Source organism: Falco biarmicus, chromosome 3 (genome assembly GCF_023638135.1).
Source record: "Falco biarmicus isolate bFalBia1 chromosome 3, bFalBia1.pri, whole genome shotgun sequence".
Taxonomy (NCBI): domain Eukaryota; kingdom Metazoa; phylum Chordata; class Aves; order Falconiformes; family Falconidae; genus Falco; species Falco biarmicus.
This window is the reverse complement of record NC_079290.1, coordinates 69,816,427-69,828,892: the sequence shown is the minus strand read 5'-3', so window position 1 is coordinate 69,828,892 and position 12,466 is coordinate 69,816,427. Positions and strand designations below refer to the sequence as shown.

The following is a 12,466-nucleotide window of genomic DNA, read 5'->3' as shown; positions in this document are numbered from 1 at the left end:
TCCAGCTTTGAAACCCAGTGTATATGAATTTATTTGCATTTTTCCTTGAAAATTTTCATAAACTCACAAAAATGTGAATTGGTTGTGCTGGTTTCACAATTTGAAAGGATGGATTTTTTTCCTTCAGTCTTCTATGCAGTAGATAGTGGCTGCTTAAAAAAAAGTAATGTGTTTCCAGTTTGCCAATTAACTTTGCCTTGAGTACATCTGCTGAGTTTGGATGTTTTTTAGTTTTTTCTTTGTGAAAGCTTCAATGTCAATATTCATAAGGAGTTATTTAATTGCATGTGGTGATATGTGGCACTTTGATTTTAGAGCGAATGGAGTTCAGTGACTGGTCAGATGGGCACTGCAGACACTGTCTCATTTGAAAATTTATCACTGAGGTAGGCAAAATAAATCTATCGGTCTCTCCAAAAGTTGCAGTAGAGATGGAGGACAAGATTGCTTTTGATAAAGTACACATTTCTGTAGTGGAAAGTCAGGAGGAATCAAAGTTTCTGTCTGTAGAGTCCTTTGGTACACAAATCAGCGTGTGTCGCTGGGGTTATAACTATTTGTATGTTCTGAGTGTAACTGGTTGATAGCCTGTTGTTGTACTTCATCCATTTTCTATCATAGCAAAGGTCTTTTCTCCCAAGCCTTTTCATAAAGTTATGCTTAATTGAGCTAGCTTAGCCCTCTGATAGCAACAGCATTGTGCCAGGGTTTCTTATGCTAAGGTTTTATGGTATATACCTCTGTTTATTGCAGAGTAATGAAGTGTTACTGTTAGCACCAGAAACTGAACTTTATTCCTGAAAGTTCAATTCGTAATTCTGAGAGGAAAAAGTCCATTTGAAACTTCTTTTGCATGTACTTTATGATTTCAGGACTTTAAATGCTACCCTGCACTGCATTCAAATCGGCTGAAGGCAGCAGCTGCGTATAAAATCCTATACAAACACATGCTTCTATGGGAAGAAATATGTAGCAAAACCACAAGGGTACTCTAAAAGTTGAAATATGTGTTGTGGTTTAACCTACATAAGCTCTGTTAAAGCTGAGATACAACAGGATGAGCCAGAAAATACAAAGAGTTGGCATTCCTTTCTTATGTGCTTGTCATGACAGTGTGGGCTGTAAAGAACGTATCCATTCTCACCTCCACAGCAAATTGTTAGCAGTTTAGTTTGGTGCTTTTTTCAGTAATTGCTGTTTATATAATGGCAAATCTGAATCTGAAGGAACTTACTTGATCTTTTATGGAAATTTGTAGTTAAGATTATTTGATACATATTACACCATTTTGTTATTATGGAGATAATATCGGAAGACCCCCTACCTAATTTCTAATCTAGTCTTGTTTATGTGCAAATTTCACAATAAACACTTTATTCTACCTCCTCTGCTTATAGTGGTTGGTTTTTTTTAGAAGGAAAGCTTTTGGGTACTGCTTAGATTTGCAAATAAGACCAGATAAATATTTTATTTTTTTTAGGATCTTTCACAGGTCTTACCTTGGACTGTAAAAATGCTTATTGTATGAGAACAATCTCTTTATTCAGTGTCAGGTGAAAAATGAATTTGTATTTCAGTACAAATGTGTTGATTTCAAAATGTTCTTTTGGTTTTATCTTTTCAGAATTTGAAGTTCTGGTGATCCATCATGGGGAACCATGTAGGAAAAAGAGAACATAGCGCTGAAAAGTCAACCAAGGTAATTGTAGACAATTGAAGAGGCAAGGCCACTTCAGAAATGTGTATGTCATGAAATGAAATATATATATGTTTGTCGTACATTTGTGTGTTTACAAGATCACTTTCACCATTACTGTTCTGTAGTTGTCACTATAAAATGACCACCATTTTTAAAAAAGTTTCTATGAGATGTGGCCAAACTGGATTTTGCTATGCTGGATTTAATGAGAGGTGTGATATTTTTCTGTATCAGATCCACAGCTGTTAAAAAGCTTCTCAGTCATGGTGGAAATGAATTAAATAAAGCCCTAGAAGCATGGTATTGTAGACATTTTTAAAGAGCCAATGAATTGAATAATGTTCTCTGTGTTGACAGCTTTCCATTTGGGCAGTCATTGGCTTTATCCATAAGAAGCGATATAGAAACACATAAAATAAGAGAATTCTAAAGTAAAAGATTGTCAGTTTGAGAAGATACCGCTTTAAAAGTGTCTTTCCCAGAAAAAAATAATGGAACTGTCAAAATGTACTTTTTATGTGTATTTTGCACATAACATAGTATTCTGTTTGCCTTGTGATAATATCTTGTTTATTTTTCTTTCTACATTGTACCGGAAGAGCATTTACACGTATCTTAAAAAAAGACATCTCTTTAGACATAAAAAAACCCAAGATGCTTCTTGTTGCTAGCAATTGCTAACTTCCCTCCACCCATCCCCACCCAAAAATAACAGTTTACAGTCTGAGCCCACACTGTATAAAGCTATTGCCCTTTGCATTGGACAGATGATATAAACAGATAGTTCTGTGCTTTATCTGGAGGAATGTGGATGTTGTGCATTGCTGCGACAGATAAGCAGCTATCCCTAAAAGGTATACGAACTAGAATTCATGCAGTTATTAGTTCTTTGCTGTCTCCTTTAGGAAAATACATAAACACACTGGAAGGAATAGGGAGAAAACAGCAGGAAGAGAGGACAGCTGGCTACGTATGTTTTTGGCTTGTGTTTGTGCAGTATTTTGCAAAACAGTTTTGTGCCCCAAAGTTTCAGTTTCAGTACAAACAATAGTATGAGTCCCAAGCTGTGGTCTTCTGGACTTCCCCTCTAGAAAACTCTTGTTGTGCAGATCCAGCAAACTCAAATGCATGAAACAGATGCATGTATTTAGCCAAATATTTTGATCCTTTCTGACCAAGGGTGTGAGATCTTGCAGGTGTGATACAGCAGGCATGCAGAGGGTGGTGGGCTGTTCTGCATGTATCCCCTGCTTTGGTCTTTAAGGACAAAACTTTGTTACAAAAACGTATCCTAACTTTTCTCCTGCTGTGGGATTACATGTGTCTAATGCGTCTGGGTGGCAAGTGAGCGAGCTATTGAGCACATATTGGGCCTCCTCAAAATGTAAAAGATTCTTCAAACTGTAGCAGCCTGTGCAATAGGTGTGAGTTCTGCAGTGGTGGGCAAGAGCCAGGTGACTGCAGGTCTTACACCTAGTGTGCAAGACAGGTCTACAAGGAAGTGGATTGCTGCAAATTTTTATAATTCCTTCATCTTCCTAATCAGTTCATGGAGAATACTTGATTCTGCAATCAAAATAACATTCATTTACCTAAAATGCTTTTGAAAGGGGAATTTATTTCTGTAGTAATATCTTCTGTCCCTTACTTATCCTTCTACAGTGACAAAAAACCAAAACACCAAATCCCTAAACTTTAAAATAGGCAATGCTTGATCAAAATCTCCTTTTGTGCATGTCAGATAGTAATTATAAGGCGACAGATTTAAAATGAGGAAATATACATTTAAGGTGCTAGTACGTATTCCTCAAAACTAGTCAATCTTGATTCAGTTCTTACAGGGAGCATTAAAATTATTACTGGCAGTAGTAACCATATGTCATGCTTTTTTTCTTTTTGCTGTTGAATATAGCTGTAAATTAGAACTGGTTTCCCACCACCATTCTGGTGTGTGGTATGGGAGACAGCTTTGCTGAAGGTTTGCAGACTATAGTGGAAATGCTGCATTGCTGGTCCTTGCTCTTAGCAATAGAACTGGAATGAAAGAGGCTAACATCTGATTGAGGGTCTTTCTAAAATTCATTACTTGTAATTTAAGGGTATTTACTATTTCCTTTCCCAAAATTATAGTGGCAAAGAACAATATCATTTTAGGAAGCTTCTTTGAACCTGTGATGCCAAATTTGCTGCACAAACAATGGGCTCCTGAAGGATAGACTAGTTCTCCAAGTGGTTATTTTGTATATAGTGACATTAGAGAAACTGTTGCTAAACTGTAGCAATCTTAATTCTTGGTTGTCCAATACATGTCCTGTATACTGCAACTACTACCGGTTGTAGTGTTGTTGACTTTGTTTTTGTGGGTTTTTTTGAGTTGGCATCTAGCTTTGCTTAGCTTTCAGTATTTGAATTACGAAATTAGAAATGGAGATCTGGAAAGCAATTATTTCATCAGATGTCTAACATGACACCGAGATGCTTTCAAATCTGGAAATTTGCAAAAGACAAGATGGCTTCCCATGCTGTGATACTTCTATAATACTTCTTTCAAAGTATTGCTCTTCTCTTGATTTATAAATATGCCAAGCTACAGTGATTATGTAATAAATAAGGAGATACTGTGAAATTAATTGAATGCTTTGAAAAATAGTTGGTCTATTTGATCTAAATAATGCAGAAAGTAGTGACAAAACCCTCATGTTCTTCTCAGAGCAATAACATACTCAGTCTCATTTGTCAGATTTCTTTCTCTTCAATGGATCTGCATTTTTTAGTTTTGTAAGACAGATAAAAACTATTCAATGAACCCAGCAATTTATCTTCTTTCTTTTTACTTTGGATTATACCGGACTTTTCAGTCTGCTTAAAGTTTTAGTAAATTTGTAAGTATTCATTTTGTTTAACTTTGTTCTTAGTGTTAATACTTGCATTTAAATTTACATAAATACATCTAAGAACAATAAAAAACCACAGTGGGCTGTCCTTCATGCCCAGAGTTTCTTTAAATTCTCAGAGAGCTAAGTGTAGAGAAGTAGACAGACAACTGACGTTTAATTGGTCTTTGTTCGGGGTTGTAGTTGATCTGCGTTAGTCTGGCATCCTTAAGCTATGAAATGCCATGTGCTCTTTTGAAATGACTAAAGCTGCCTGTAAGTATTACAACAGCACAGTTCTCTGCTACTCTCCACTTTGTCTCCCTCAGAGAATTCTGCACAGCACATACACTGCCATCCCCAAATCTCTGAACTTTCTTGGTATCTGTCAAAACTGGCCCTTAACTTCATTGACTGGGAAGATGGGGTTGGAAGGAAGGTTTCCAGCATTGTCCCATTTATTCCACAGCAACTACCAAATGCACCAAGTCCGTAGAGCCTGATTTCCATGTATGTCACATCACTTCAGTACTGTGGGGAGCCAGAAACCAAGCTTGTGACCTATAATAAAACATCGAAACCCAATGCCCTGGCATGTCAAGGGACTGTTTGCTTGAGAAACTCATACAGACCTAGAACATGTTAGATTATTGGGTCATCAACCTGTTTGACGTCCTTGATATACTTGGCGTACCCTGTAAATAAATACCAAGGAACCCAATTGCTACCTCTGATATCTAACTCTGAACAACTTTGGCAAATGTAATTGCCACACTATATTGCTTTCTCACAGGCCAAAACTGAAAACAGTTGTAGTGATGATAAGGCACTCTGTCTACAATGATGTAATATAATTTTTATTAATCTAATGGGTTTTTTAATGTTTTGTTTGAATTAAATTTTATTTTTTCTTTAACTAAATGAAACAATATTTTTGTTTGAACTAAAAGCTATCTGTTAACATTGGCAAAGTCTTGCTGTGTAGTAAACTTATGAAAAATCTTGCCATTCATTGCCCTATGTATGAACCTAGAGCCTGTAATGTGTTTTGCAGTGGTTGATTTGATAATTTTAATGACTGGTTCTCGTAATTAGTTCAAGCTAAATTGCTACCATGAGCACGTATCAATAATTCAGTTGGTTTCTGTGCTGCTTCTGAGGAGATTCTGTTTTCTTTCCTATTTTTTTTCCCCAATTGTCTTGCTAATGTTCAGAAATGTGCCCCCTGTGCAGCCTTCCCCCGATAACATTGGCAGAAAGTTTTCTGGCTGTCCCTGATAAGAAGGAGCTGAAATTCTGAATATGGCCTGGCACAGGATGGTAGTGGTATTGTTCACCTCATAGATGCTCAACAATCTGGAAGCAAAAGGGTTTTCACACTGAACTTATCTGATGCCCTATCTCTCATGGTTGAGACTGATTACAGACCTGAGCCATAGATACGGTTTTTACCAGGTGCTTCCTCTCGGTATGCATCATAAAGTATCAAGAAAGGAAAAAAACAACAGATGAAGTAATTTTATTTGCTTTATTGATTGCTCTGAAGTGATATTTTTGTAATATAGAGATTTATTTGTAATACTTACACTTCTACATACATGACGTACGGACTATGTAGATTTTGAAGTCTAGGGTGTACTTTTCTGTAAAAAAACTCAAACAAAGAAAATTCAAATGTGGCATTTGATTTTATTACCTTTGAATAAATAGTCTTATTACCATAAGTTAATTAACATAAGTTAGAGTGCAACCTTTTCACTTTTCCCCCTAGCAAAGTTGTATAGCACTGCTTATTTTCTACTACAATTGTGTGTTCTCTCAGTCTTACCTTTTGTAAAGCAATAAAGATCACGGGGGCTATAGTGATGTATTCTCTGTAATTTTATAGATTGATTTAAACACTCTCTCTCAAGTCAATATCTTTCTGAAGGCAAAGAAAAGAGAGAGAAAAACTTTAAAATGTTGAGAGCGTCAGTGTTTTCTGTGAGAGATTTGATGCGCATTTTCCCCAGCCAGTTTTACAGGTTATGGACTGTAGACCATTCTTGTGACCAGCCAATGTCTGGTTAAGCTGGTACCTGATGTGAGGAAGTGCTGCTTTTGGAAGACGCAAATCCTTTTCCAGGGCATGAAGGGAAGTTCTGGGCAGTCAGGTTAAGCAGGACCAGTTCAAATTGATAGATGTCTGTTTTCTTCAAATTCCAGCATCGACCTGGATTTGGCCTTGAGCAAATCCTTTGGTGCTCGCTCTGTCCTTCTACTGAATTTCTTGACCTTCATACTGTCTAACTGGATTGTTTGTTGGGATGGATGTAGTGTCATTCTGTATTAATAGTAGTGCTGGGTGACCCTGAGTGGAGCCTTCAGGGACTACTGTGCTTCAGCTACTGAGATGGTACCGTAGCAATACAGAAATGACTGTGCTGTTTGAAACCTCTGAGAATGTCAAGTCTGCAGTAGCTATGACGTCTGTTCTCAAAAATTAACCTTAAGACCATCGTTCAGTATGGTACTAGAAGTCTATGTCTGATGTTTAAGTAGGCTAGTATCTCTACTACAAAGTTAAAGGGAACAATTTATGTGTCAAAATCCAAGTCATGTGTTTAAATACTTGACTGTTCATTATACTCTTAAGATGCTGATTTTGATACGGTCCATTGTAGTTGTAATGTTTAATCTTCCTAATGTCTAAAATATTGTAAGCTCATTGTAAGTATGTGTGGAGGATAAACTGACCCTCAGTCAGAGCTGGTACTTGTTACACTTCCATGTTTCCCTTCATTGCATGTATGTGAAGGTACAATGCTGTGCTGTGCAGGGCGACTGGTAGAAGAGTTAAAGGTGTGAGGTAAGGCAGATGCAAGTAAGGAGCAAGCTCTAGTCGCTGCCACAGCGCCTGCTGCTAGTGTTTGAGGAGTTACCTGGATTGTATAATCCTGGTAGTATGTCGCTAGATCTGCAATTTGGTAAAACCGTGAGTAAATGTGTAGGTAACAGTTACATGAGGTAAGTTGAGAGCATGTTTTTCTGTTGTGCACACAACTGCTAAATTCTAGTGTTTCTTGATTTTGTTCTTGAGCTGGTTGAACTTGCATGGGTGTAAAAGGAAGAGGTGCAGTTGCTGTGGTTTTGGCTGGGGAGGAGGTAGGGTCTTAGGCTTTGTTCTCCCACCCTCAGCCTGTAGAACTGACTAGAAGAGGGAAGTACACTGTACTTTCTAATGTCTTGTGCTTCAGATACCATGCTGTTGTGGTATAGTTTCTTATACTTCCCTTCTTGTTAGCTTTGATACACAACTGGATAAATGTCCTGTCAAATGAGTTTAATGACAGTACCACTTAAATTAGCAAGGAGTTGGAAGAACGGGGATGTGATGCACTAGCCGTCCTTGGTGGACTCCCTGTGAACTGTTCTAGTTGCTGAGATGACTTTTTCTAACAAGAGTCAGTTACTGGAGCCTGAGAACATGTTGTTCAATGCTTTAACATCTTCATGCTGGAAAAATGAAGGCAAAGTTGTTTGTATTTTTAATCTTGAGGAAGCAGTAAGTGACATGGACACCCTGAAAGGGAGAAATATCTTCCTTCCTCATATAATCTTTTTTGTGCTTTTACTGTTGTTGTTGGCCACAGATCAGCATACGACAGTATGTTTTATCACCTGCTCTGAAATCGGTTGAGATATGTCAAAGCAACAAACATTAGGTATATTTGAGAAGAGTCTAAAAAAACATTTGCAGTAACATATTACCTTAGAGTGCAGTTGTATCTGTAAAATCTGTTGCAGTGAAGTGTGTTCTCCCTGTTAGGTTGCCAGACTTTACCTATGGGTACCCAGGGCCAAGCCACAGCAGAATATCCAGTATCTAAGACAGTGACTAGTAAATCTGTCCTGTAGCACTTATCAAAGCATTAAACCCTGGTGAAAGTGCATTTTGAAATTTGTCCCCATCTTTTCCCCTAATGCTACTTCTGTGGTCTTTGACGCTGCTGGGAAGAAGAGCGCTGGAGCCGTGTTTTACTTGTCAGTTTCACACACCTGTATTTCTGGTAACGTAACTGCCTGTGCAGCTAGGTCAGTGTAACTGGTTGTAAGACACGGTTTTACATGATGCATCAGTATGAAGACAAAATCCCAGCTTTGATGCTAAATGTTTTTCCGTGAGAAAAGATGACTTCCATGTTGCTAAGGTGAGTTGATTCCAGCTCTCATTTATAAACTCAGCAAGTGTGAAGCGGACATCGGTATGAAGATGATCAGGGCTTTCCCATACGACATACCACTTTAACAGTAGTTTCTTTTTGCACTTCAGGGGCTGAAGATTAATTTATTACATAATTGCAGTTATTTGTACACTGAGTGAATTTAACTTGAGCTCATTTTTCCACTTTGAGCTAAAATGTCATGGAATGTTTTTCTTTTTTTACTTAACTTCCTCATACCCTCTGCTTTAAGTTGATGGAAATACTTTGGTAGCATTTGCCAGAGGGGAAAAAAAAACTTTTTTGCAACAGGAAATTGAAAAACTTTTAAGCAGAGTAATAAGACTTTATTTTTGATTGCTGAGATAAGGTTTGCTCCTAAAACCAATCTGATATTTCAGTGCAGCATCTTGTGGATGTGGCCATAAAAATATCAAAACTTGCATAGAGCTGAAAGCCACAAGGATACATACCACTTTTCCTTGATAATTAGGGGGACTTCTGAACATCGGTTATAATCATGAAAAGGCAATAATGGAAATCTTGCATTTTTGTCACAGTGCCGCAGAGTGACATTCAGGTTGGTGTAGCTGAACTTCGCTAGAACTTTAAGATTAATTTAGGGAGATGTGAGGGTACTTGGCTTGCTCATGATCGAAAAGACCTAAGAGCCAGAAATCATAAATCTTAGCAAGTCTATTGCTGATGAGATCTCTCCTTAAACACGTCAGTTATTATGAAAACAATAGCCATCATTTTGGGGTCCTCAGTTATTCCTGTTCTGTGTAAGAGCTTCAGGATTGGATTAACTGTCTGATAGTGCTGAGGTGAGTTATGGAAATCCCAATACATTGCAAACATCTTGGTTAAAAGATACTATCTGAAACGGTTACATTGAAATCTGAGTGGTTTTGTTTTTTGATTTTTTTGTTTGTTTGGTTTGGGGATTTTTTTGTTTTGTTTTGTCGTCATAACTGACTTAGGTCTAGCACATTTTCCCAGCCTTTCACACCCCCGCCCCCCCGCCTGCCTTCCTCCCTTTGTCTTCCTTCTTCTTTACACCCAGTTTCTTTCTGCACACTACTTTCTGCCAGCATCTCCATATCTCCATCTCTGGTGCAGTGTAAATTCAGTGCTGTGTTTTGATTTTTCTGAGGCATTAAATAATACTGAACTGCATATTCAGAAAGAGTGAAGAAATGGCCAGCTAACACAGTCTGATTTGGAAGGTGGGAACACCGTAGAAGAAAAGAGAGAAAATTCACATTTTTCTGACAACATGTATCCACCTGAAAAATGAGTTTCTCTTCCAGCCAGCTCTCTCCCTTCATGTTGACATATGACTTTCAGCAGCTATCCCAGACTACCACAGTACATTGCTTTACACAGAAATCCAGTAGTGCCATTGCCAGTGTTTTACAGCTGAAAATCAAAATGGTCTCCTGTTATTTTTATGACCAATTGTTGTTGTCATGTATATGTTGTTTTGTCATAAAGTTGTGTTTCTTTTTTTGCAGTTGTACCTTGTACCTGTTAAAGAATTTGTTTTGTGCAGGAACAGAGGAATTCCTGTTGAATTCCTTTGGGGAAATGTGGCTAAAATTTGTCTATGTGAAGTGGAACTGTGTACAAAAACTTTAAATCCCACTTTAATTCCTTGTGTGCATGCATATATATGTATGCACACATCCATATAAAAAAAAAGTACAAGTGTATATTTAAAAATAAATAATGTGCAAATGCAGGTTTACATTCAAGTATAGACACTCTGTTTATATCCCTGTATGGCTGCAAATGTTCTCACTATATGAGTTTCAAAAGGCAAGACCAGTAAGCCTTCCACTCTGGGGAGTCTGGCTATCCGTTCTGATCACCCTTGTCAACTACAGGCTGAATGTTTTCTTAACATTGAGCCAGAGCTTTCTACTGCAAATGAAATTTGCCTTACGGTGCACAGTGATAAAGCCTGAATAATCACGGTCTTTTTTTTTTTTATTATTAACCAAATGTCTGAAATTCCAGACAATCCTGGTTTTTTGAGACTTGGCAGATGAAAGGTTGGTGAATGTGTGACTGAGAATCTCAAGTCAGTGCCTGTAACAGTTGAGGAATGTTTATATCTCATTAAATAAATTAAAGGTATTTCTATATTTACTAATACTATGTATTGATTTAAAAAATTAACTATCTTTAATATATTTAACAAATACATAGTACCAATAAATATAAATATATCTTAATATTCTAGGAAAGATTTCAGAGCTCACAGTAGGTCAGACCCGCTGCATAAAGTAACAACTGTTTTGTCTTTGGTACACTGCCACACAGAAAACTCAGCATGTTCGGGGTGATTGATGTTACTTCTGAAGCTTGGTCACATGAGATGAGATTCTATGTCAAAGGCTGTACATAATGAAGACTAAAACTTATTTTTTTTTCATTGAAATAAGTGACTTGCTTTATGCTGCAGGACACTTGCTGATAGTAAGAGGTCCTTTCCTATGATGTTGTGCTAATCTTCAGTTTTTTCAGAACTGAATCTGTGTTAGGAGAAGTTACGTTCTATATTTTGTGATGGCTCTGAACCACTGTAATCCATTACATTCAAATTGACTTAAATGAAGCATGTTTATCTGTAGGTGCTGGCAATGTGGACCTAAACATTTAGCTTTAGGATTCTTGCAGATTCATTTACTTGACAAATTACTTCTAATGTTAATTTTTTTTTTTCTGCAAATCAACATTTAAAGAAAACCCTAATTCTTAATAAAATGTGTTCCTTTATGTTTCCTTCCGCTCATTTCTTGCTTTACAAGTAAGGGTTTGGTAATTAGAAAAAAAATAGATGAAAATTCTACTTAAAACTAAGCTTTGACACATTTTCATGGTTTTGACCTCAGTGCTTTGTGTTTTACTTTCCTGCAGTTCTCTCAGGAGGAGAGGGAACATAATTGTATTCAGAAATTTCTTCAACGCACCTGTTCTGCCTGTTACACTCTTTTCCTTTCCTTTGGCATCTTGTTTGTGTTATGCCCTGTAAGGATCAATAAAACCATCTAAAAATGAAAGTTTTGTGGAACCTGGGGGAAAGGAGGCCAAAAGGTGCTTGTAAGTGGATGCATTCAGGTGGGATGGGGAGCCCTGAGTTCTGATACCCCCTGACCAGATTGCCCGGGTGACTGCCCTGGCCAGTGGTCCTTAACGCCAAGTACATGAACAGACAGGGGAGCGAGCGCTCTGTCTGCCTTTCAAAATCTGCTTTGAAAAAGTGATGCTGAGAACTTGCAGGCGTCAGACTGTGCCCTGGGATTTTGCAGAAAGCTTATAATGCAGTAGTATAATGCAGTTAATACTGTAATAACACTGTGTTGCAGCTGTTGAGTCACCTGATTATGGGAGAATAAAAGATTTGTGGTGTTTTGGAAGCCTATGGGGCTTGACACAGAGACCTTGTATCAACTAAATTGCATGTCTTCAATAACTTCTGATTGAGCCTCCTGCTGGTATATGTAAGGGACAGGAGACCCTCTGAACATGTCTCACATGTAGCCCACAAGGCAGATGGCTCCACCAGGAGCAGGGGGCCTTGGCTTCGATCCCAGCTTTGGAGCAGGGATCTCAGCAGTTGACAAGTTGTTCTGTTTTTTGCCCTGATCAGCTCGGTTTAACCAATTAGGCTATGAGCTGTGGGC

At 37.8% G+C, this 12,466-nt stretch overlaps 1 protein-coding gene across 4 annotated transcripts in view; it reads left to right on the top strand.

Annotated features, from left to right (window-relative positions):
• The window catches only part of MBP (myelin basic protein), a 120,223-nt gene that overhangs the window by 26,648 nt on the left and 81,109 nt on the right, over nt 1-12,466 (top strand). For all 4 annotated transcript variants that reach the window (XM_056331380.1, XM_056331381.1, XM_056331379.1 and 1 more), the window contains exon 2: nt 1,625-1,699. In XM_056331380.1, the coding sequence (XP_056187355.1) occupies nt 1,649-1,699 (51 nt within the window). In that variant the 5' untranslated portion in view covers nt 1,625-1,648. The remainder of the gene's footprint in view (nt 1-1,624; nt 1,700-12,466) is intronic.